Here is a 25,992-nt window from a genome sequence, read left to right as displayed (position 1 = left end):
TTTACCGCAAGTTGGAGGCTTGATCGGGCAAGAAAGTTCCCATGCTGAGATCGCTGTGCGTGGCCGCCGTCTGCCCGCCAAGCGACGCACCGCCAGCGTCGCTCCCGGGCGTAAATAGCCTAACGGACTTGCCCTTGGGCCGAGCCACCAGCACCTGGGCAGGACACACAACAATCTCGTCGTCATTGTTACCGCCGTCGTCGCCCTTCTTGACGACGAGCGGGAACAAGACGATACGCACAACGGCGCCCTGAGCCTCGAGAGCCTCGTTGGTAGCAGACTTGTCCGCGCTGCGCTCGTTCATGAGCGCCGCGTTGAACGTGACAGTCTCGGCGAGCTCGCCGTCGGCGTCGTACTCTGGTTGCAGCGGCGGGAGCATCATGTACTCGGCGCGCTGGGTGCGCATCTCGATGGAGAGGTCGACGGCCTCCCGCATCACACGGCGCAGCTGTGATTGAATCTGGTCCTCCAGGTTGGAAGGGGGAGGGAGGACCCTGGACAGCGTTTGGAAGATGGCTTGGACGACGGCCTCGGTGTCGAGGTCGCGCTGGTGCTTGAAGCTGGGGCGCTTAGAGAGCAGCGTCAGGGTGACGGCACGCCATTGTCGGACGGCCGGAGGAGGGCCGACCTCGGTAAGCAGCTTTTCCAGCGACTTGAGCTTTTGTCGCTGCTCGCGGTCCATGCCAAAGAGGTAGCGAGTGAACACAAACTCCCAAATCATGTTCATCGTCATGGACATGAACACATCTCGGCGCCTGACACGGTCGCCGAGGTAAGTGTCCACATCGGTGCCATCGAGGATGGCGTTGTCGAGACGGTCAATGACCTTTTCGTCATTGATCTCGTTTGTCTTGCGGCAGGCGCGCATGTCAGAGAACTTCGAGAAGCGCAGAACCCACTGCTGTACGTGAGAGCAGAGCTGCTGACATCTGTGGTCAAAGTGGTCGACATCCTTGACATTGAGGAAGTCGCTGTCAGCGCCCTTGGATGCCAGGATCTGGCGCTGCATCTGTCGGATCTTGTCCTTGGCCGCATCGAGCTCAGAGCGTAGGCGGCCAATCTCGGCATCCTTTTGGAGCAGTGACTCCTGGAAGTGGTTATGCTCGGTGCGCGCTTGCTCTAATTGCCTGGAGGCATCAGAGTGCTGGGTCTCCAATGACCGGTAACGCTCATTGTGTTGGGCAGCAAGCTGGGTATTGGCGCTGTTCAGGCCCTCGTTGACCTCCGTCAATCGGGCAACCTCCTTTTGTAGAAACTCAAGTGATTGCCTGAGAACGTCGATTTCGGCATCGCGCTCTGCCAGGATGCCAGAGGCTCTGTTGCTGTTGTGGGTATCGGTCTGGGATCGGGCGTCTGTGAGCATGCGGTTCTCCGCCATCAATTGTTCGACGCGGGACTCGAGCTCGAGGACTTGCATGCTCTGGCGACGTCGCATGCTGTGTGGACGGGTAGGCGATCGGGGAGAGCCGATGCGGCCTTCACCGAATCCATCCTACGATTGAAGGTCAGTCAAAGTTCGTCGTGACGGTGGCTAGCGATGCTGTCACAAGCGCTTCCAGCTAAAAACAAACACCACCTGGGAATCGCACGGTGAGGCAATAAAGCAGATAGAGAGAAATAATTGAATAAAAAATGTGCGTGACTTACGAAGACGTCGGCCATGTCCTTGGTACGGACACGACCTTCGTTGGCGACGGGGGTGTTTGAGGAGCTGGTCGGGTCCTTGGGGTCCTTGTTGAGGTCAAGCTGACTTCGTTGGCTGATGGATCGCAAGTCTCCGCTTACACGCCTGTCGACCCGGCGAAGAGGCGGGGTGGCGGTGCCTGACCGTTGGATGCCTGGGCTCTCAGGCCGGAACTTGAGCGGTTCTGGCGTTAGCGCCCCAGTGGCCCGCCTGTGCCGTGACAGGCTGCTGTTGGACATGGACCTGCGCGCTATAGGCTCTGTAGGTGCTGGAGACTGCAGCCGTGCGACCCTGTCGGAAACGCTGCGATTACCTGGTGGCGGAGTGCTGCGTGGTGACGAGACTGTGCTGCTGATTGCTGCACCAGCCAAGGCAGCCGACGCCAGGTCCTGGTACTTGTTTCTTCGCATCTCAAGCTCTGGGCTGATGCCCCGTTTGTGCTTCTGCGGCTCTGGAGTCAGCTCCCTTCCTGCAGGCTCTCGCAATACGGGTGTTCTGGAAAGTGGGTGATCGCGAGCCTCTCCTTCGATCAGTGAGGTCTTCTCCGGCGACTTGACTCTCTCCAGATCTCTAGATCGTCGTCTTTCGCTTTTGTGAAACCTCAACTCTGGAGTCCGTTGTCCATCGCGGCCTGGTGATCTTTGTTCCTGCCAATCCCGAAGATGAACTCCGCTGTCTCGTTGCTCCTCATTATCGAACCCTCCCCTTCTGAGAGGGTGAGGCGAGCTGGGTACAAAGCCGCTGTCTCGTGTTGGGTCAGGTGAGCCTGTGGTTGTGCGAGAAGCAGGCCTGTACAGTAATCGAGGTTCGATATCGCTTCCATCGTGACCTTCCTCCTGAACGGGCGGCAAGATGCTCGGCACCGGACTCCGGAAACCGCCCATCTCAAAGGTCCGCTCAGGGCTGTTTGGTGAACGTCCAACGAATAGATCGCGACGAGCCTCAGCCTCGAACCCACGATCGACTGCTTCATCCATATCGCTAACCATGGTGTTTGTCATGGGAGACCTGGTACCCCGGTTCAGTGAGCGTTGTTGTGTCGTGATGTTGGCAGGCTCGCTCGCTTGCTCCGTTCCGATTTCTCTGCCAAGAATCGGGCTCTCAATGTTGTCGTCTTGAGCCTTCTCCTTGAGCGGTGCTGTGAGACTCAGAACATCCTTAGCCTGTTCCTCCTCCTGTGACCTTCCTTTTGATACGTCCTCTACCAAGCCTTGAGATACTGGAGACGCGTTGGGCTCTTGTTCATAGACAATAGTCTCCTGTGCTTCAATGGGGACGCCCTCCTGTTGCTGAAGCGAGGGACCGAAAACGTCGTCCGCCATCATGCTTGTACGTGTTGACTGCCCAGGTAGCTGGTCATCGGCCATATTCTCGCCGCCGCCCCAAAAGTCTTCCACCTCTTTGCTTGCAATCTCGCTGACATGTTTCCTATCGGCACCTTCCCAGAGAGAAGGATCATCAAACATGTCTTCCTCTTGTGCTGCGCGCTTGTCCTCGTACTTTGACTTCTTTCCCTTCTTCTTCTTACCGCTGCTCGATTTGCTAGCAAGGACTGCCGCACCGGCAGCCATTGCTGCTGCCCCGACTGCGGCGCCGATGCCTGATGACTCGGATGCCTTCTTCTCTGGTGTGATTGGCTGGACAGATTCATCCGGCTTGTGGTCATACTTGTGCTCCATGTACGAAGCGGCGATGTCAAGGGATGCAGCTGGCTCTGGTTCCCGAAGAGGCTCATCTTTGCCCGCGCTGTGCCCAGGAATATTTTTTCCAAGGGGTGTATCAGCTTCCGGGGTAGGGAGCTCATCCTCAATCTTGCTGATGCCCGCTGCTGGTGTCTCGCGGTCATCAAAGTACGCAGCAGCAACATCTCTAGAGCTGACAATCGGCTCGGGGAGGAGAGTGTCGGACAACTCTCTCGTCTTCATCTTCTTGCGTTTGTTTGACTGATCGAAGGGCAGTTCATGAATGACGTTGCTGGTCTCCTGTGCGGGAGTGAGATCGATGTCTACTGACTTATTCGAAGTAGGAGACGTGGTAATGACACCAACAGGCTCGGGAACTATGCCTGCAGGTGATTCGAGGGCTGATGCGGTTTCTGGAGGCGGTGGCGCTGAAGGGCTTCGAGTGATTTCGCGAGGTGCACTGTCGAAATACTCAACCGTGTCTTTCGTATCTTCAGTTCGGCTAGGTCCAGGCACAATCGTTTCTTGTTCCGGCTGTAAGTTGGCGCTGATGGGAGAGCGATCCAGTGAGATTGACTGCTTCTTGCTCTTTTTGTTCTTCTTCGACTTCTTGGTGGCGGGAATGTCCCATTCATCATCACCAGCAGCGACAGGTTCAGTCATTAATTCTGGTTCGAGCATAGCCGCTGTCTGATGACCTGGGTCTTTCAATGAAATAGAGCCCTTCGCAACATCCGTCTCAGCAGCGGTGACCGGGAGGTTCTTTGACGTCTCCAGTGCGGCGGAGCCGCCTTGAGGTAAGACTGGGGCGCTGGCCTGCTCCTCAACGATCGTTTCTGGCTCATCCGCAAAGGAAAGTCTCTTGGCCTTCTTCTTGTCCTTCTTAGACTTCTTGGAGACGAACTCCTCCGCAATGGGTTCTTGCGGTGCAAGGTCGATGACTTCGGGCCCCTGAACGATCCCCCGAGAGATGTCCTCAGGCCCTGGCTCGGCGAAGGTGGCTTGCTCAGAAGCTTCGGTGGTCTCGAGGATGGGCGAGGCCGGCTCCTCAAACTGCACCTGGCTGGCGCGCTTTTTCTTGTCTTTCTTAGACTTCTTGACGACAAAGGTCTCTTGAGGTTCCTCCGTGAGGGCACTTTCACGGACATCTGGTGCGCTCGTTGCCTCTACGGGGCGCTTATCGTCCTGGTCAGACACATCCATTGGAGCGCTAGGCAAGACTTCATCCACCTGGTCAACTGAGATCGTCTCGTCACCGACAACCTGCTGCGGCGTAGATTCAGTAGCCAGCGTGTCTTCGGAGATTGTCTGAACTTGGTTGAGATCTTCTCGGCGTTCAGGTGTCATGGCGTCCATTATTTGGGGGCCAGCTGAGGCGTCAAGAGTGGGGAGGGGTTGAGGCACTGAAGTGGATTCGAGGGATCTGTCTGTTGCGAGATCATCCTTCGTGAAGGCCGACTTGTCGCTCGAAGCATGGTCCTCGTGTCTCGAGATATCTTCCGCTAGAAGAGGCTGTTGATGGAAAGCTCGCTCGGTTTCTTGCTGCTCCGTCGACTCAAGCTTAGGTGTTGCCGTGCCAGAAGCCAGGGGCGACTCGGGTTCGACGTCGTCGAATGCCAGGCTCTGTCGCTTCTTCTTTTTCTTGTCCTTTTTGCTCTTCTTCGCAGGCATGAAATCGTCAAGATCAGCAGGAGCTGCGGCCTCTGGCTCGGCCACGACGTTGGAATTTTCGACTGAACGGACTTGATCAGAAGCACCCTCGGGCAAATTCTCAACTGCGATGGGAGCAATGGATTCTTGCTCAGTCGAAGGGGCAGTATCAAACTGGCCGTCCAGTCCTTTTGGCTTGGATTCAGGGTCCAGAGTGGTCGTTGGCACGTCGGACTCTGCAACCTGTCTTGGCTGAGCATCCTGGGAGTGGGCAGTTGCGGGCTCAGTCTCCGGAATCACTGAGGCTGACCCCTCAGCAGGCAGGGCCGTTCCCTCCACAGGCTCGACGGCCGAGCTCTCCAAGATGGATCCTGCGGTGTGTGGCTTTTCGATGGGATCGGTGGCAGTGTTTTCCAAGGTGGCTACTTGTTCCTCGGCAATTGGAGTAGGGGTTTCAAGCTCGGTCAATGTAGACTTCTTCTTCTTCTTCTTGTCTTTCTTAGACTTGTTGACTGTGAACTCTGAAGGCTCCTCAGCAGCCGCTGTCTCTTCGGCAGTCTTCTCGGGCTCAAGCTCGATTGATTTCACAGAAGCTGATGGCTCAGGCTGGTTCTCGGCCAAGAGCGCAGGAGAAGGTTGTTGTATGTCTGCCGCCAGCTGTTCTTGTGAGATATCCTGCGATGGCGAAGGCTGTGCTACCTCTGGAGCTGATGCTTGTGTAGAGTCAGCCTCAAGTGACGCTTCCACTGAGGCCTTATCAAGCGGGACATCTGAGGCCATCTTGCTATCGGAGGTCAGGGGCGTGTCGGTAGTCATAGCATCATCAACATGTGCTACTTCCTTTTCGTTGTCTTCAACGGTGGTCTCCATCGGTGTCTCGGTTCCAGATGCAAGATCCAAATCCTGCTCGACCATGGACTTCTTCTTTTTCTTCTTGTCCTTAGATTTCTTGACGGGCGCGTCCTCGGGCCATTCTTCCTCAACTGGTGCGTCGATTGGAAGTTGGGAGTCCTTAGCGATGGAATCTTGATCGATGACAGTCTTCGGTTCAGCCGAGGGCGCTAGCGCGAGGATTTCCGCCACGGAACGGTCCTCCACCTCTTGAATTGGGGTGGAAATTGGCTCAGCCTCGGGGAAGTTGGCATCTGTAGGAGTCTTGACTGGCTCGACAGAGATATCGGGCGACTGTATTTGATGCCTCTCAGCTTCGAGTGCATTAGCTGGAGTGGCAGCTCCCGATGTGATCTCAATGTCGTCTTGAGTCTTGCCCTTCTTCTTTTTCTTGTCCTTCTTTGACTTCTTCTGGAAGGCTGGAGGTTCGTCGTCGATGTTTGGAATCTCGGCAGAAGTCTCAACAGGGGTCTCGACGGGGGCCACAGCGGGAATCTCAGCGGAGTAGTCTCCAACTAAGGCTGAAGTAGCATCCGTATCAATGGTCGGCAACTCGGCATTGGCCACGTGCACCTCCTCGGCCTCATTGGTAACAGAAGGGGGCTCGCTTTCCACCTTCGCCGTCTCTCTGACGTCTACAGTGACGGCATCTACCTGGGGTTCCGAGATGTCCACCGAAGTTTCTTTGGTCGATTCGGTTGAGTCAGGTGCCGGAACATCGGTGCTAGCGGCAGCCGGTGCTTCTTGAACATCAGGAGTAGATACATCAAGGTGGTCTGAAGGCTCCAAGACGGTGGGTGTTGCCGTTTCAGAGGGGGGATCCGAGTCGTCCTGAAGCTTGCCCTTCTTCTTCTTTTTCTTATCCTTCTTAGACAGCTTCGGGGAGAAATCATCCTCCACATATTTAGAAGACTCCTCGGCGGCAGCAGCAACATCGGCATCTAGGTGAGGCTTGTCTGTTGCCACCGTTTCGATGGCCTCTTTGGCAGGCTCCTCGATAGGTGCTTTGGGGCTCTCGAGATGCATCGACTGATCGGCAGACTGGTCGATTGTGGCACTTGGCATTGACGAAGAAGGCTCCTCTACTGCGGCAAGTGTGTCCTCGGTGGATAGAGTAGGATCGCTCAGCGGAGGCTCCGGGACGCTCTCAGCAATAGCCTCGATAGAAGGCTCTGCGACAGGTTCGCTTGATTGGGCGGCAATACCAGGCGAAGGGCCATATTCAGGCTCAAGGGTTTCTAAGGCCTTGCCCTTCTTCTTCTTGTCTTTCTTCGTCTTCTTCTCGATCATCGGGAAGTCGTCATCGACATTGACATCCGGAATTGCGGAAGTATCGACCTGGCTCTCAGGCTTTTCTGACGCCTCCTTCACCTCAAGAAGCTCAGGACTAGCATCCCTAGGAGCATCCTCAGACGTCGCGGCAGTCTCTACTTCAGGTGCGGGTGGCTGCTCGGATGAGATGTCTGCCTCGTCGTCTGCAGCCTTGTCGTGGTGGATATCCTCGACTTCAGCTGCGATGACCCCGGCGGCGGCTGCAGCAGTAGCAGCTGCTGCCATTTCGGCCATCTTCTTCTTCTTCTGTTTCTTGTTCATGCCCTTGAAAGGGTCCTCCTCGACGATGGGTGATGCCGGCTCGGACTTGTCGATGGGCTTCTCTTCGGCAGCTGCCTCTGCAGGAGTCTCTTCGACGATCTTGCTCTCAGCTGCCACCTCCTCGGGCTTCTCTACAGGGACTTGTGGAGCTTTTGTAGTGGCAAGCTCTGAAACTGCAGTGGCTGCAGCCAACTCTGCACCAGCGGCCATCTCAGCCATCTTCTTCTTTTTCTGCTTCTTGTTCATGCCCTTGAAGGGGTCCTCCTCGACCTGAGCCTCGACCTGGGGCACCTCTGCAACGGGCGCATCTTCAACAGCCTTCTCGTCGGTAGGTTTGTCGGCAAGAGTCGACTCCTCGGCAGTCGGGGCTTCAGCAGGAGTCTCTTCGAGAGCGACATCTGCAGGTATCTTATCGGCAACCTTGTCCTCACCAACCATCTGCTCAACTGCCTTCTCTTCGGCCTCAGCAGCGGCCATTGCAGCCAATTTCTTCTTCTTTTCCTTTTTGCTCAGGCCAGCGAAAGGGTCCTCTTCGACTTGAGGCTGCTCGAGCTCCGGTTCGGGCACGGACTTCGACTCAGCTGCAGTCTCCTTGGCAGCAGACTCCTCAACAATAGGCTCCTCGTCGATGAGCTTGGCTGGAGCAGGCTCAGTAGGTACTTGTTGGGCCTCCGAGACAGCCTCACCAGCGGCAGCAGCTTCGGCAGCCTTGGCGGCGGCAGCTATCTCGGCCATCTTCTTCTTCTTTTGTTTCTTGTTCATACCCTTGAAAGGGTCTTCGTCTGCCTTGGCTGGCTCTGATACTGCCTCTGACACAAGTTCTGGTTCCGCCGCGCGTTCGGGCTCCACGGCGGACTGCTCCTTGGTCGGCGTCTCGATCGTAGTCTTGTCAGAAGTCATCTCTTCGACAGGCGTCTTGTCCTCGGTGGTAGTTTCCAGTCCGGACGCGTCGTCTGTGGAATGTGTCTCGATGGGGATCTCATCGGCAGACTTCTCATCGGAAGGCTTCTCAACGGCAGGCTCCTCCCCAATAAGCTCCTCCTCGGTGGAGGTTTTCTCAGCGACCAAGTCCTCTGTGGGGTGCGACTCGACAAGCTTCTCAGCGGCAGCTTCGTCTTCCGTGGGCTTCTCGACCTCGACAGCTTCGACAGTGGCGGCAGCCTCAGCGGCTTCAGCGGCCGCCTTCATCTCGGCCATCTTCTTCTTCTTTTGCTTCTTATTCATACCCTTGAATGGATCCTCTTCAGACTTCATCAACTCCGGCGTAACCTCTGGCACACTCTTGACTTCATCTGCAGTTTGCGGTTCTGGCGCAGAAGGTTCCTCGGCAGCGGTTTCCTCAGTAGGCCGCGCCTCTGGTGGGGTCTCAAGAGTAGCAGGCGTGGAGTCGGCGGTTTGTTCCTCGGCGGCAGGCGTGGGTTCCTGAGCAACGGCCAGGGCGGCAGCGGTAGCGGCCATCTCTGCTTTCTTCTTCTTCTTCTGTTTGTTGCTCATGCCTTTGAAGGGATCCTCCTCGACCTTAGGCTGCTCCGATTCCAGAGGCGCCGTCTCTTCGATACCCTTCTCTTGCTCAGGCTCTACTTTGACAGGTTCTTCCTCTTGCTGCTCGGGAAGCTCAGTCGTGACGATGGGCTCTTCCGCGGGTTCCTTCGGTTGGGCGATCGCTTCGTCACCAGGAACGACGGCTTCTTCGCGAGCTTCCTCCACCTGTGATGCGGGTATCGATTCCGGCGTGCTTTCTGCCTCTGGAGCAGGAGAGTCCTCCAGAATATCTTGCGCGGTGTCCTTGCTCTTCTTCTTGTCCTTCTTCGATTTCTTCGAGGTGGTAAGCTCTTCCTCCACAGTAGTCGGCGTTTGGTTCTCAGGGATCGGATCCTCCGATACAACGGCTGGTGACTCGGTGTTCGCCGCTGCCTCTGGTGGAGTAGCCACCTCCTCCACGGCTTGGGGGTTTGGCTCCTCTGCGGCCGGCGTGACGGCAGGCATTGTTAGTGGCTCAGAATTCTGCGGTGCTTCTAATAGGTCAATCTCCTTTGCCACGAGCTGCGCTTCCGGCGTGGCTGGCGGCTCATCTTGGGTGTCGGAAGCAAGACTCTTCTTCTTCTTCTTATCCTTCTTGGACTTCTTGGTGACAGCTGGGAACTCTTCCTCTGCAAGTGGAGTGGTGTTATCTGCAGGTGTCTCGAGCGTTGCTGGAGAAGGATCAGTCTGGCCGGAAGGCTCTGATGGCAGTTCCTGCTTGACTTCGGATACTCCAGCCACAGGGGCAGAGGAGGCTCCTGCTTCCAGGTTGGTAGGCTGCAAAGTTGCTGGTGAGTCCTGGGCCGGTGGTTCTTCCTCAGACTTCGAAGTCGAGAGGTCCTGAGCACCGGCCTTTAGCGGGCCTTTGGACTCTGGCTCTGATGAAGCTTGCACATCTTCAGATGGCATTTGTGCTGCGTCGCCAAGCAAAGGGGCGTTGTCAGGTGAAGCAGAGGAAGATTCCTCTAGCGGAGTCTCCAGCTGAGGGAGTTCCTGGCTATCGTCCAATGAAAGACTTTGCTGCTTCTTCTTCTTTTTCTTGTCCTTCTTGCTCTTCTTCGTCGGCTCAAAGTCATTGATGTCGGCCTCTGCTGGTTCGGCCGGCAGCTCATCATTTGTCGTTGGCTGTGGTGAACTTTGAACTTCGTCTGATGTGCTTTCCGCCGGGGCCCGAACCTCTTCACTTTGCTTGGGCTCTGCGCTCTCCAGGGTGTCCGCAGACTCCTCTGTTGACCTGTGGTCGCCAGCATCATTACCCTTGGAGGCTTGGTCTACTGAAGACTGTAAAGGCGCTTCAGGCTCGGTGGGAATCTCGCGCGTTTCAGGCGCAGGCGAAGGCTCAGTGCTCTGCTCTTCCACTGCAGCAGATGCCTGAGCTGCAGCCTTTTTCTTTTTGTCTTTTTTACTCTTCTTGCCAGCTGGTTGAATTGCCCATTCATCCTCGCCAGCCTCGATTGCTTCTCTTACGGCGGTTGCTTCCGGGGCGTCCGTGACATTCGGCCCCGCCTGCTCCGGTGCTTGGACTGATTCGTCAACGGCCCTGACAGCCGGGGCTCCATCTTCCACAATCGGTGACTTGAGATTTTGGACATCATCCTGAGGAATTGGTTCAGATGTTGCAGCCTTGGTCTTCTTCTTGCTGCTCTTCTTTTCCTTCTTGGACATCTTGCTCGAGCTTGAGGGCTCAGAACCAACGTCGTCTTCCTGACCGACTTGTGTTTCGGTCTGTTCGGGGTCGTGAGTGGTACTCGGGTCCCCTGTTGGTTCAAGGCCGGGAAGAGTCTCCGAAAGCGGCTCTATTTGCGGCTCCGGCAAGATCGGTTGACCCAAAGATTCCGATAGACCTGACTGACCCGGGAATCCAACATTGGCGGCGAGAGAATCGAATTCGTCTCTCTGGTCCTTCTTTTCTTCTTCCTTCTTTTCGACGTCTGAAATTTTGTCTAGTTGTTGAACGTCTTGCAGAAGGGTCTCGGTCTCGGCAGTAGAGTCAGTAATCCCCGCGTCAGATTTTTTGCCAACCTCCAATGATGTCTGACTGGGTACCTGTCCCTCCTGTGTGCCCTGTCCTAGAGGTTGGGGGATCGCCGTGTTTGTGTCTTGGTTCGCCAAGGCTGTGACCGGGGGTCGAAGTGGGTCTCCAGCCTCCAGAAGCTCCAGGGCCGAGTCGGTGAGGGCCGGTCCCACGGCTTGGTCATCCGCTATCCGCCTGTTTTGCGTGTTCTCCAGTGATTTGTCGTCAATCGGCTCCACACCCGCATGCAGGCCGGGGTCCTGGCTGCCGACCTCTCCCGTTTGAGCGTTGGATCCCGCTGATGGTTCGTCAATGGTGTCAGGGCGGCCCGCAGCTTCGGGGTCCGATGTTGCACCAGCCTGGGCCCTAGCCACCTGCTCCGCGTCTACCTCGTGCTCCCGCTCTAATGTCTCACCGCCCTTCTCGTTGGCCACTTCAGCGCCGCCTTCACTGGAAAAGGCAGGCGTTGAAGGCTCCCGGGTCAGAGAATCCATTGGCTCGCCTGCAACTCCCCGCGTGCTTGTGTTCAGCCCAGGAGATGACGGAACATCATCAATGGGGGTCGCGATTGTGTCTTGCAGTGTGGGCAGGGCCTCCTCACTGGGCTCGCCTGCAGGGTGCATCTGTGCTTGGCCATCAGAGCCGAGATCCTTCTCCGCCACAACTGTGGCTGTTTGTTGGTCGACATCCTCGTCTAAACCTTGCGAGGTCGGAACATCGCCTGGACTGCCTGCTTCGGGCAACTCCCCTGCCCTTGACGCATCCTGAGCCGAGCTTGGCTCGACAGTGGAAGATACCTCAGATATGGAGTCGCGTTCGATGTTGCTTGTCGTCTCCAAGCCACCGTCGCCTTCATGAGGCATTTCAGGCTTAGGTTCAACAAAGGTCGAGAAAGACTCCAGTTCAGGTGCCCAGGTCACGGATTTCCTCTTCTTCTTGCCCGCAGTTGTAGCAGTCGGCCACTCAGCCTCTGTCGGCGTGTCTGCTTGCGGGAAGGGGATTTCGTCACTGCTAGGCTCTCCCGATGGAGAGGTCAAATAAGCGGACTGTTCTCTTGTATTCGCTACATCTGCCGAGTTTTCGAGGGTACTCTCCGGGTCCAGGGTGGAAGACTTCTTGCCCTTCTTCTTCTTCTTTCCCTTTTTGGTAACAGTTGGTCCTGGGTCTGCCTCCTCTGAAATCTTGCTGTCCGTAGCGAATTCTCCGCTCGCGGTGGGTTCTTGCGATGATTGCTCCATCTCCCCAATCTTGTCTGAAATGGTCGTGTTCGAGTTTTCAACGTCTGTGACCGTCTTGTCTGTGATTGACTCGTCCGTGACCGTCTCGTCCTTAGTATCCTTCTTGTCCGAATCCTTGGTAGCGTCCTCAACGGCCGGCTCCAATGTTATGGCGGCAGCGGCGGCTGCAGCAGCGGCTGCAGCAGCCTTCTTGGCCTTCTTCTTGCTCTTCTTGGATGATGCTGCTTCGGGTTCAATTGGAGACTCCGGACCACGATCCTGCTGGTCCTCGGCGAAGGTTTCTTGCGGTTTGAACTCAAGCGAGTCAACTTGGCTGTCAACAAGTGTCGGCTCCTGGGAAGCATTCTCGAAAACCTCGTCTGGGCTGATGGGAGTCGCAGGCCCTTGCGGAGGTGTGAGGAAAGCCTCATCCTGGCTTTCGGTCATTGTTGGCGTTTGAGGTTCCACTTGAGTTGCCTCCTCTACAGCGAAATCTGTCGCCTTGATATCAATTTCCTGCGATTGATCGGCTTTCTGCGCGTCAGTCGCAGAGGACTTCTCATCGATCGTTGCATTGGATGAAGTACCCTTTGCGGGTTCGGCAGGGAGCTCTTCGTTGATGCTTGGCACCTGGACATTATCTTCGGGTGCTTTCTTGTCCTTCTTCTTCTGTTTCTTCGACTTTTTAAGTGACTTAGAAGTCTCCTCGGCCGGAGCTGAATCTTGCTGTTGCTCAGTAGAAGGCGAAGAAGGTGTAGGGGCCTCGAGAGTGTCCGCCGTGACTGGGGCCGTCTGAAGGTTGGTGTCTTCTGGGTGACGTGCGTCCACAGGAATGGCTTCAGAAGCGTCGGTATCGGTGACGGTTTTCTGGCTGGACGGGTCTTCAGCCAGTGCGTCTGTAGTTGAGACATTCGATACGGGCGCTTCTGTCGCCGCTGTCGAAGTCTCAACCTCCGGGGTCTCAACAACCGGAGTCTCAACGACCGGAGTCTCAGCAGCCGGAGTCTCGATAGAAGTCTCAACGGCAGGAGTCTCAACGGCAGGGGTCTCAACGGCAGGAGTCTCGACGGAAGGAGTCTCGACAGAGGGAGTATCAATGGCAGAAGCTTTAGCAAAGTACTCCGGAGCAGGGCTCTCGATTCCCCAAGCATCGAACGCCGGGGTGTCGATGACGGGACCTTCGCCAATAAGGGCATCGGTAGCAGCAGGCTCATTGATGGGAGCCTTGTTGGTAGGAGCTTCAGTGGTAGGAGTCTGAACGCCTGGGGACTGGAGGGGAGTCGACTCAGACGACATCACGTCATCCAGCTGCGACAGCGAAGCACCCTTGCCCTTCTTCTTCTTTTTCTTTTTCTTGCCAGATGCATCAGGCTGAATGGGCTCAGCCGGTGGCGGCTCCGTGAGACTAGGCTCAGAAGTTGCCATCGCGTTGTCAACAATGGCTGGCACATTGTCAGAAGTTTCAGGGGCAAGAATGGAGGCTTTCTCGGTAATATCCTCCGGAAGGGGGATTGCAGCTGCATCCTTCTCAGTCGGAGCTGGTTCAGATACATCGGTCTTCTCGGCAGCGTCTTCGGGAAGAGGCACTGCTGCAACATCCACTTCGGCAACAGTTTGTCGGGGGATCTGCTCAACGAAGTCGGTATCATCCTCAGGCAGAGGAATGGTGGTAGCATCTGGTTCAGTATCGGGTAAGACGGACGTCTCCTCCAATGCTTTTGCGACGGGCGCGTCGACTATTGCGTTCTCGACAGCAGGTTCTGCGGAGACAGCTAGAGAAGTGTCGTTATCGGTCGGTACCAAGTCCACTTCCGCAGAAGAAGGTTGTGTGCTTGCATCTGTTTCGGTGGAAGAAGGCTTTGCTTCAGGTTCGTTCAAAGCTTCGGCGGTCTGGTCCTTCTTGGACTTCTTCAGCTTCTTCTTCTGCTTCTTGGACATGGAAGTAGACTCGGCTTCAGCTGGGACCTCTGCCTCAAGCGGTTCAACCGGGGTGTCATCGATGATTTGATCAGCGGCCGGTGGCTGCGAAACCTCGTCGCTCTTTGAAGCAGAAATGTCTTCTTGGCCAAAGACTGAAGGTTGCTGTTGCCATGGGTCCTCGTCTAGCTGCCAGGGGTCGTCTTCAAGCGTGGCCAGGCTTTCTTCTGGTGCTAGAGGTACAGGCTGAGTCTCGTCAACAGCCGCCACGTCGGTGTCGGCAGGCTTGACGTCTTGGTCAACAGTTGCAACCTGCTGCTCAGCCAAGCTGTCAGATGGGCCGAGTGACTTGTCGTTAGATTCGGAGAGGGGCGGCAGTGATTCCGATGGTGTGTCGAGCTTTTCTTGGGGGCCGCGGATATCGAGTCGCTGGTCAGGGAGGCTTTGCTGGATTTCAGCGGACTTGGCTTCTGGCGCCTCAGGGGCGGACTCTTGTTGCAAGGATGTAACATCATTGGTGGTGCCAAGCGACCTTGCTTCGATGTCCAATGTAGGAGTGTCTTGTTGAGAAGAAATAGTTGAGGGCTCGAGGGCTGAAGTAGATAGAAGAGTTTCGTTTGTCGCATCCAAAGATTTCTTGCTCTTCTTCTTCTTTTTACCCTTCTTAGTGTCAGGAACCAGAGGTGAAGCAGGCAAGTCAGTCTCGACTTCCTCCTTGGAATTGTTGACATCAGGCAATGGTTCTTGGACCGCATCTAGGGCGGGGGCGGGAACCGGCTCCTCCGTGACGGGAAGTGCCGGTAGCTGTTCAGCTTCATCCGTGTCCTTGGCCTCCTGAACATTGACAGAGGGTGCCAGAGAAGGCTCGGGAAGGACTTCTGACGCCTTCAGAGTCTCGCTGGCTTGACCAGCGCTAGCTTGAGCGGCAGCCTCAGCAGCAGCAGCCATCTCAGCCAGTTTCTTCTTCCTCTGCTTCTTGCTCAAACCTGCAAGCGGATCCTCCTCTGCCTTGAGCTGCTCCAACTCTGTTTCAGGCTTCTTCTCCTCGATGTCTGCGAGAGAAGTGGTTGCAGGCTGGTCAAGCTCAATGGCCTCCTTAGCTTGAGAGATGCTGGTTTCAGGAGTAGCAGTTGCTTCGGTGACTAGATTGCTCTCTTCGATGGGTTGCGCCGGTGATGCGGCGGTAGGCTGTTCGACTTCCACTTCTCTGCTGACCTCAGCGGGTTCAGCAGCATCAGCGGCCGCCTTCATCTCGGCCTTCTTCTTTTTCTTCTGTTTATTGCTGAGGCCGGCGAAGGGGTCCACATCATCCATTGGCTTCTCCTCGACCACGGGTTTCTCCTCGACCTCGAGCTGCTCCCCAGGTTTGGGCCGTCCAGCCTCCAATTCAAATGATTCGTTGACATGCTCGTCAGGAATTGGAACGGCGGCGGCGGCAACTTCGGAGGTGGCATTAGTGGCAACAGCCTCTGCGGCCTCTGCGGCCGCCTTCATCTCGGCCATCTTCTTTTTCTTCTGTTTGTTGCTGAGGCCAGCAAAGGGATCCACCTCCTCCATCGGCTTCTCCTCGATCGCTGACTTCTCCATGGTCACTGGCTTCTCCTCGACCACTGGTTTGTACTCGACATTTGGTCGCTCTTCGGTCTTCGGATGTTCAGCCTCCAATTCTAGTGATTCGTCCACATGCTCAGGAAGTGGAACAGTGGCGGCGTCAACAGCAGTAGCCTCGGCTGCTTTGGTGGCGGCAATAGCGGCGGCAGCCTCAGCAGCCTCGGCGGCCGCCTTCATCTCGGCTTTCTTTTTCTTCTTCTGCTTGTTGCTCAAGCCAGCAAAGGGGTCCACCCCAACCTCGGGCTGCTCTTCAGGTTTGGCTTGTCCGAATTCGGGGTCAAGCAGCTCCTTGACATGCTCTTGCTTTTCTTCGGGCTTGGCCTGTTCAACCTCTGGTTCAAGCAAGTCGTCGACATGCTCAGGTAGTGGAATGGCAGCAGCGAGCTCGGCATCAGGAGACTCCTTCTCCTTTGGGGCATCGACTGGCTTGAGAGACGTCTCCGGTTCGAGCGACTCTTTGGCATGCTCAAGAGGCGGAACTGCGGCGGCGGCGACGGCTGCAGCCTCAGCGGCTTCGGCTGCAGCCTTCATCTCAGCCTTCTTTTTCTTCTTCTGCTTGTTACTCAGGCCAGCAAACGGGTCCACGTCGACCTCAGTCTGCTGTTCGGGCTGAGCCTGCTCAACCTCCGGTTCGAGTGACTCAGCGACATTCTCAGGTAGTGGAACAGCAATGGCAAGCTCGACATCGGAAGACTCCTTCTCCTTGGGGGTATTGTCTGGTCCAAGAGACTCTCTAGTCTCGGGAGAGGTCTCTGGGACGGGTTTCGAGATCTCAGGAAGAGGAACACTTGCAGCTGTTTCCGCTTCCGTGGTGATCTTCGTTGCCTTCTCAGCATCAATTGGCGGCTCCGAGACGGCTTCCGGAAGGGGACTTGAGGAGACGAGGGGTTCCTTGGCTTCAGAAGAGTCAGCTTCGTTGGTTACGCTAGCGGCAGCCGCGGCCGCGGCAGTAGCAGCTGCCATTGCTGCCATCTTCTTTTTTTTCTGCTTCTTGCTCAAGCCAGCAAAGAGATCCTCTTCACTTTTGGGCACCTCCTCGATCTTGACTTGCTCCTCGACCTTGGCCGGTTCTTCAGGCACCTCCTTGATACTCGACAGAGACATGTCTTCAACCTTCTCAGAGAGCGGTTCAGCTGAAGCTTGCTCGATCTCGCGGGTCTCCGCAGCATGTTCAAGGATTGGCAAAGAAGTCGGCAGGGCCTTCGCGTCGAGAGCGGTGTCAGGCTGGTGCTCGATAGAGGCCAAGGAGTCAAGAGGAGTATCAAAGGCTTCGTCTGAGGCATCAGGGAGAGGGATAGCCGCCGCTTGTTCAATAGCGGGTAGGAAAGTGGACGGTGCCTTTGTTTCGATAGCAATCTCCGGCTTGGGCGTGGGCTGAACGTCAGCTAGGGACTCCAGGGGAGCTTCGAACACCTCATCCGAGACTTCGGGTAGCGGGATACCCGCGGCTCGCTCGGCTTCAGTTGTCTCCGCGGTCTGTTCAAACACAGGCGCGAGGGCGGGCTGCGGCGTTGTGTCTGCTTCGGAGGCAGCTTTGCTGTTCTGCTCAGGCGGCTCGGCAGATCGTTCAAGCTCCTGCATCTCGGCCTGAGCCTGCTCCCAAGCCTTCTTGATCTTGAGTTGCTTTTTTCTCTCCTTCTTGGAGAGCTTCTTGTCAGACGCGTCGTCCTCGAGCAAAGGCTCAGATGTAACGGTTTCGGGAGCGACATCTTCGACCAGAGCACTGCGATCCACAGGTACGTCCTCCGCGACAGATTTGCCGGCGTGATGCCTGCCATCAAGCACAGCTGGAAGGTCCTCGACTGCATGGGGTGCCTGGACAGTGGGCTCCACAGGCGGAGTATCTTGAGTTGAAAGCAGCGGGTCATCGGCGCGATCAATTGAGGGACCAAAATCGGCTGAGAGAAGCGCATGCTCGTCGGCAGACGCAGCAGGAAGCGGTGGCAAAACATCCAAATTAATCTCATCGTTCGAGGAGACAGCGACTGAGGGAATCTCGGCCAAGGGCCCCACAGATCTGTCGACTGGCGCAACGTCAATAGTGTTGCTAGTTGAGGCGTGAACTGGCTCCTCGGTTGGCATGGCGCGAGTCTGATCGATTGATGGCAAGAAGTCCTTGTCGGTGGAGTCAATTGCGAGGTGCTCCGCTGACACCAACGCTTCTTCGACATCTGGCGTAAGAGCAGAAGAAGTAGGCCCATCAGAAGGGAGGGCAATGCCATCGACTGACGCGCCCTTGCCCTTCTTCTTCTTTTTCTTGTCTTTCTTGGACATCCTGCCTTCGATTACGGGTAATTCCGCTGGTTCGGGAGCATCCAAAGTCTTTCCGTCTCGACCAATCTCTGTTGACTTGTCGTGAGACTTGAGACGGTCTACGAGATACGCAGCTCCCAGACCAGCCGCGGCACCTCCCAGCAGAGCGCCAATAGCATCATCGCGGGAGTGGCCGTCATGGTCAATCTCAGTCAAATTGGCGGCAACATCGCGCGATCGGTTCAGTGTAGGGCTTGATGGTGTGTCTGGTGTGTCACGATCCATTAGATTTTTGATGATTGATGGGGGCGTCATGTGTAGGAGATACGAACTTCTTTCTTTGGACGTCGTCTCGACTTGTTCCGGTTCGGGCATCTCAGTTGCGTGTGTCACGGGGCTGTCGGGTAGAGCAGGTAACTGCCCTGACTTGAACTCCGGAATGTTCGAACGGTGAGTAGGACTGGCAATGGCCGTTGCCGGGGATGTCATAGGGCTAGCAGGAAGTGCGGGCAGCTTCTCTAGCTCATGCTCTGACAAGTCCAACCCCCTGGCGGTATCTGCAGACGGGGGAAGGCCAGGTGATGCCGCATCAAACATGGCACCGGCATGCTGGACTGCGTGCTCTGCCTTCGGAGTGGTTTCCTGCGAGCTGAAACGGCGCGTTGTTTGTTCAGGATAGCGCGACATATCCGTGTCAAGACGAAGGTCAGGCTCAAAGGGCGATGCCTGAAGCTGATGGAAGTAATTCACATCCTCATCACGCAGGGTGAATTCTGGTGCAGGAGATTCCCGCGATGACGGCTCGCTTGGAGGCAGCTCTGGGAAATCAATGGGTGGCTCCATTGACTGAGCTGCGGATTCCTGACGAGCCTGTTCAAGCAGGTAGAGGGGCTTGATCTCGCGACTGTTCTCCCACGAGATGGGCCTCGAGGGGCGCCTGGACAGGGAAGCGGGATGAGGAGGGGTGATGTGTGTGGTCTCGGGGAACGTCGGCACCGCTGGCGAGGTGACAGGCGAGACTCCGAAGGTACCTGGAGACGAAGGTGTCGACCTCTGCCCCAGTCGCAGCTTGAAGGGTACGGCTGTCTGACTTGGGCTTCTGGTCGGTGTCTCCATGTTGCTACGCTTGCGGGCGTGTGTCTTTGGCGTCTTGGTCTCGTGCTGACGCCTCCGCTCCTCCGGTGGCGTCTCCGGCCGGCTGTCGGGCAGGGCAGGAAGTTCATCCAAGTCTGTCTGGGTGGGAGAGCCAGGAGTGCTGGGCGGCATTGGGCTGGGTGGCAGGGGGAGGAAATCTCCGTACTGAGGGTCGATGGCAGGTCTAATAGTCCGCGGCACGATCTCAGGGTCGACGATGTCTAGGTCTCGCGGGGGACTGGCGGATCTCTCGCGATCTCGAAGAGCATCTGACGACTCTTCCAACTGCGGTTCGGTGGCGTTGGAGCGGGACATCATGGAGCCCAAAGCTGCCACGGCGCTCGCCAAGCCGGCACCCGCGCCAAGGGTGCCGGCATTATCTAAAAAAGACGACTTCTCGTCCTTGCTGGAAACATCCTTGCTGCTTCTGTTTCCAAACAGGTTGTTAAAGAAGCCGCTACTGCGTTTCTCATCTTCCTTGGGACTCTTCTTGTCGTCTCGGCTGCGTCTCTTACGTTCGGAGCTTTCCGACACCACCGACTTGGCATCGTCGTCGTAGCGAGTTCCATTCGAGTGTCGGTCAGACTTCTCACGACGAGACGAACGGTCAGAGGTTACGGAAGCTGCGTCTCGATCGTCCTCACGGCGACTCTTGGAACGACGTTCTGACTTTTCGCTCCGTGTGGCGGGATCGGACACAACTGAACTAGCATCCCTATCATCGAAGCGACTGCTGCGGGACCGGCGATCGGATTTTTCACGCCGGCTTGAGGGGTCAGAGACCACCGAACTGGTGTCTGCGTCCTCGTATCGGCTGCTTCGGCATCGACGATCTGACTTGTCGCGGCGGCTCGCAGGATCAGAGACAACTGAGCTCACGTCGCGGTCGTCAATCCGGCTACTCTTGGAACGGCGCTCGGACTTGTCTCGCCTGCTCGATGGGTCAGATACTACAGAGCTCACATCTCGCTCTTCGAACTTGGAACGGTCCCGCTGAGACTTGGCCGGGAGGTCGTCCCAGTCTTCAAGATCGTCGCGAGTGCTGCTTCGTTCGACGGTTGGGGTCGCGGTGTAATCGCTCTGTTTGTCGACGTCTGTCCATTCGTCTGAGCTCTGCTTGGATTTCTTGGACTTCTTCTTCTTCGCAGGCTCATCCCATGCGTCGTCGCCGGCCTCTTGGGGTTCGGTAGAGCGGTATGAATCCCTCTCGGGCAGTTTCTCGCGGGACGTGCTCGGCTCGTTGTAAGAAGATGGCTCTTGGGTTTCTGGCTCATCATCGTCATATGTGACAATGATTTCAGATCTCGAGCCACGACTCTTCTTCTTTTTGTCCTTCTTTCTTGTTTTCGCCGATGTGGAGGCTTCAGGGTCTGTTAGGGCAGCTTCGGACTCCGCCGCTCTAGAGACGGGAGTCTCGTCATGAGGGTGTGTTGTCAGAGAAGAAGTGGGCAAATCCCAGGTGGGTGCGTCTTGAAATCCACGAGTCTTCGGGCCAAGCGCCACAACGGTTTCCGGGCTTTGAGGGGTGTCGTAATAGCTGCTTGGCCTCTCATAAGAAGGACCTGTCTCTGCGTAGGGAGCAGGTTGGTCTCGGTAAGCCGTTGTAGGCTCGCCATAGTAACTGTGAGGTCTAGCGTAGGCGGGCATTGCTTGCGAGTATGGAGCGTGTGCAGGGTGTGGTGCAGCTTCGGCGACATCGTGGTAACTGTGAGGTCTGGCGTATGCATGATCCATCGGAGCAAATGGATTAGGCTCAGGTCGTGACGTGGCTTCGGGAACGTCATCATAGCCGTGTGGTCTTTCGTAGACAGGGGCCGGTGCAGACGAAGGAGCAGGTTCGGGCTGTGATCTTGGTTCGGGGGCACCATACGTCTCTTCAGGTAGCACGTTGTCGAGACTTTGCCTTTTTGATGCCTTTTGCTTGCGCTTCTCCTTCTTGCTCAGCTTCCTCGACGGTTCAGTCTCTTCAACTGGCGGCTCCGGCTCGATGAATGGCACCTCCTTAGCCTTGCCCTTGTCACGACGTTCTTTTTCACGAGGAGAGTCGGTCGCGTGGCCGTTGTGCATGTCCTTCTCTGTGACTGGTGTTTCTGGCACCTCGCCAATGACAAAGCCGCGGTCGCCTGCAGTGGGCCCATCATGGGTATGATCGGGACCATAGATGCCCAGGTCGGTGACAGTCTCGGCAAACGGCTGCTGGTAAACGGCCGGCTCACTTTGTCCTGGTGGGCTGTCGCGACGCATGTAGGTGGGGTTGTCGATGACAATGTTGGGATCAAACCCAGTGTCTTGAAGACCAGCCGCCAACACAGAGGCAAATTCTAGATCATCTGCAAAGGCGCCAGGCATCCTAGACGTCTGAGGGCTAGAAGGCTTGGGGCCTGGGGCGGGAGGCAAGTCTGCGTCATCTTCGAACGACGTGGTGAGCTTAGATGGGGCAGCTTCGATGATGGGTGATATAGGCTCAACGCTGCGGGACTTTGGTGACTCTGGGGGACTGTGTCGCTCCCTGTCCTCTTCGGGCTTGCTCTCGAAAGGATCGCGCATCTTGGGGGCTTCAGAGGCTTCAGAGACTGCAGCCGCTGCAGCTCCACCGGCAACGCCTGCAGCAATGATGCCCCACGGTGAACTCTTGCCCAGTTTCTTTTTCTTCTTCTTAGACTTACTAGAGGTGCTGGACAGCTCCTTGATTGGAGGCTCTGGGCTCTCGATCTGGAAGCTCTTGGTCTCATTCTCGCCCCAAGTGACTGACTTGGCTGTGGGCGTTGTCGGCCTTTCCACAACCTCGCCTCTGGGTCCAAAAACGATTTCTGTGGCAGGCGCGGTCGCAGAAGAAGGTGGCTCAGCTGAAGTAACGGATCGTGGTTGAACAGGCTCTTGACTTCTACTGGAGGGTTGTTCCTGCGCTTGCTTCTCAGGGGCGGGCGTGTGGCGCGGGGTAACAACGGGTGTGGGTAAGACGAGGTTCAGCAGAGGTCGCTCACGCTCAGCAGAAGGATCGCGAGACTGGAAGATTGGCTGTGCGCCAGGATCGAGTTGACGGTGAGGCAGACGGAAGCGAGAAAGCTCGTCGGGAATGATGACATGATCAATGCGAACATCGGCGTTGGGGGCGTCGTACGGGCTCTTGTCGTGAGGATGATCCATCTCGGGCGGTGTTACGATGGTAACGATGTCAGGGCCCTCATCGTGGTCCTGCCACTTGCCGACGACAGACTCATCATGGGGAGACGCACTGCGCGAGCGGATCTCGTCCTTGGCGATCTTGCGGGCGATGACAGTCTCACGGTAGTACCGATCGGCCTCTTCCTGTACGGCGTCCTTGGTAGTTCGGGATCTGTCGCGAGAGCCATCCTCGGTCACATGATCGTTGCGATGCTTGCGTGATCTCTCCTCTTCGACGGCGATGGCAGAAGCAATGGCGGCCGCGGCTATAGGCACGGTAGCGTGCTTGGCCTCATCGTAGATGGACTTTGCAGCATGCTGTTCCTCCTGAAGGGAATCTCTCCGGCGGCGCGGCTCAGGGGTCCGGGAACGGTCTCGTGCTCCTTGCTGATACTGCTCCAGACGCTTCTCGAGTTCAAAGGAGTCTTTGCGGCTCATTCGGGATTCGGAGTAGTCGGGCTTCCTCGGCGGAGAATCGTCAAAGTTGGGTTCGCGGTCGACGGTCACGACCTGGGGAGTCAGTGGCCTCTTCGGGGTGGCGTACTTTGGCGTTTGGAACGCATCATCAGCGACCTGGAACTGGAAAGGGTCAATAGGGGCTTGTGCATTGGGGGCCTCGGGATGCTCCACCCCATGTTTCTCTCGGGGCGCCTCAGTCGGCTTCTCTACCCGCTTCACATCCCGGCGTTCATCCACGACCACCACCGGCTTACGGTCATCCCTGCGAGGTTCCTTTGGTTCCTCACGTGGCCGGTGGTCATCTTTTGGGTCGTACTCAACTCGAATCTCGTCACCCTGGGGCAGCTTGTACACCTCCGGGCGAGGGTCAGTCTCGACGTCGGGCTTCTTCAAGGCCTCATAGGCGGGATCAGAACGGCCAGCCCGACGCTTGTCTCTGTCGTCGATGATCTCAACGTTGTTGCGTCTATGGGGCCGGCGGGGGTCGTTCTGATCACGAGGATCGCGGTCTTCCAGCTCAATTGGTACTGGGCGTTCGGGCTCTTCCTCTATACGACGGCTTTGCCAGGAATCGCGGAAGTCATTCCGATGATGGTCCCGTACCTCACTTCGACGGTCATCTCGTCGTTCCATATACTCGCCCGAGTCCCTACGTTTAGCAGCCATGGTAACACCCATAGCCGCAGCGGCAATGCTTACGCCAGCGATGGCATTCTCAGCAGCGCTTCTTCCCTTGGGCGGCTGACGGGGTTGCTTAGAGTTCCGGCGCTCCTCCTCCTCGAATCTTTCTGCATCGTACACCTTGGACGGGAGAGGGACAATGGGAATAGGCTGCTGGATGGGGACTGGGTCGGGCCGGGCACGCTGAGGGACATCCTGGCGGGATGAGGTTACAGAGCTACGGTCGTAGTCAAACTTGTCCGGGTCTGAGGTCGGCACGGGGTATATACGCTGCATCGGTTGTTTCCCAGTCTTGGGCGATTCGACCTGCGCTACCGTCTCTTCGTGGTGGCGCCGGGAAGAGCCAGCGGACCGGGGGTCTTCTTCGCCAAAGCCGCATGGGCTTTTTACGGCGCCGCGAAGAGAGTTTACGGGACCGAAGAGGCGTGGGTCCACAATGGTACTCCTCCGCGAGGGTGGCTTGATCTGCTCCGGAGGCTCGTTTGAAATTCTTGCCGACTTGGACGGCTTGATGGAAGAGCCATACGCCAGGCCGTTGTCGGAATCATCCGTAGTAGTAGACTCATCTTCAGACGCCGATTCCCAATCATCGTCCGAGGAGGAAGCGTTTTCATTAGGTTTAGAAGTGCCAGATCCTCTGGTCTTGGTGTCGCTCTTACTCTTACTACGGAAATGGCTGAAGGCGGCGGCTGCGGCTGCGGCACCAGCTGCGGTACCGGCCAGCTGGGACGCCCGTGACTTGGAAGCAGACTTGAGGTCATGCTCATTCTGCCTGCGCGCAATGTCTTGCAGTTGGCGTCCAATCTCGAGAATTTCTTCGTCGGTCTTATCACGAGGCATCGGGGGCCGCGGTTGTTGTTGGTGGGCGTCAGTCGGTTCAGCGCGGTACAACGAGGGACTCGCGTATCCCTGTGGCCTGGGGCTCGTAAGCTGACTCTTGTCGCGGTCAATGTAGCCGCGACCGTAAGCCATGTCAGAATTGACGGACGAAGAGGAGGAATTGCCAAAGGAGAGAATGCGGGCCTTTTGCTTCTTCCTCCTGCGACGTTTGCGCTGCTCCGAGGGGGCTCTGAAGAAAGTATTAAAGATGCCGCCAAACTTGGGGCTCTTTGCTGAGATGTTGAGCATGGAGGAGGAGGTGGAGGAGGACGAGGAAGAACTGGAGCCGCCTCGCGGGCGCATCCTCTCGGACTGATGGTTTCCTTGGTATGGCTGGGGTTGGGCATGTCGTTCGGGTTCGCCATAGCCTAGAGGCTGAACGAAGGCCTCGGAAGGGGGATACTGTTGTTGCGGCTGGTGGTGTTGGTGATGTTGGTACTGGTCGGGTTGGGGGTATCGTTGGGGCTCGCCATATCTCTGAGAATCGGGATATCTCTCAGAAGGGGCGGCATATCTCTCGGTTTCGGGGTATCTCTGAGATTCGGTATAGGATTGGGGGTATTGCGATTGCGACGGCGAATAGACGGACGGCAAAGGCTGCTGCTGTGTTGGGGCCCGAGATGATGGACCAGGAATACTCGATACGACGCTCTCGTCGGCAGCGCTGGCGAGTTGCTCGCGAGAATCACGGCGGTCTCTTCTTCGCCGCCGAGAGCTCTCTGGGCTCCGGCGACGCGGATCTCGCATCATGGTCGCGAAGGCGTATCGAAAGCTGTCGTGCGCATCTGTCGCTCTTTCGTGGTTCGGGCGCGATTTGATGGAAATGTTCGACGGCGTGGGGTGTCGAATTGTGTGGTGGTGTGGTGAATTAAAGATGAGGCTCTGTGCTTTGAAGTGCGCAGACAATAATCTGGCGATGTTATTGTTTTGTTTTTTGAGGAATAAGCGACTGGACGAAGCGGGACAGGCCGTGAAGCTATATCCCGGGGGTGTTCCCCCAAAAAACTGACTGAGCGGGGGGGGTGGTGGGAAGCCTTCAAAGTGTGGAAGGGGGGGAGAGACTTCCTTCCATGGGAGGCAAGGAGGGAAAGGGTGGCTGGGGATTTGGGAACACTCACGCACAATCTGGGACGACGATGGGCGCTGGAAAAGGGGACTGGGAGCTAGGCCCTTCCTGGTTCAGAGAGGCAGCTGGCAGCGCAGCACACCTTACTACGTACAGATGCTGCGTAGGGAGGGAGTACCTACATGGGGGAAGCTGGGCTCACCTCAGATGGCGGCGGGGTCGCCCAGCGGTCGCGGTCCACTAAGACGAGGTGAACAGGGTGAGGCGAGCTGCATGTGAAATTGGCAATTGCTGCAATTGGGACGAAAAGGAACTCGACGGGCAGCAGCTACGGCCATCCCTGTAGCTTCCCTGGTCCGTTGTTTCCACCTCAGCTCCCATGGTCCAAGTGTCCGACCGGCCACCGCGGCACCCTGTCGAAATTGCCCGCGCTTACGTTTGGATGCCTTATTGTATGCTTACCTAACATTTCATACTCACCTTGCACACTGCACTTTCTTCCCATCCATCATCCACTCTTACATAGTAGGTATCCATACTACCTACCTTATGCCATGCATTTTCTCGGCCATGGT

The 25,992-nt window shown here is 56.7% G+C and overlaps 1 protein-coding gene across 1 annotated transcript; it reads right to left on the bottom strand.

The window, feature by feature from the left end:
* Window position 1: 1 nt before the first annotated feature.
* Window positions 2-25,101, bottom strand: CABS01_05328 (uncharacterized protein; the record flags this gene model as incomplete). Its single annotated transcript, XM_060538698.1, has 4 exons — window positions 2-1,492; window positions 1,648-10,998; window positions 11,068-18,299; window positions 18,366-25,101. 4 exons carry the CDS (start codon window positions 25,099-25,101, stop codon window positions 2-4), a joined length of 24,810 nt encoding a protein of 8,269 aa, XP_060405870.1.
* Window positions 25,102-25,992: the final 891 nt, after the last annotated feature.

This window comes from Colletotrichum abscissum (genome assembly GCF_030869225.1).
Source record: "Colletotrichum abscissum strain IMI 504890 chromosome Unknown Scaffold_10.1, whole genome shotgun sequence".
NCBI classification, from domain to species: Eukaryota; Fungi; Ascomycota; class Sordariomycetes; order Glomerellales; family Glomerellaceae; genus Colletotrichum; species Colletotrichum abscissum.
The sequence above is the reverse complement of the archived record's forward strand: the minus strand, read 5'-3'. Positions and strand labels throughout refer to the sequence as shown.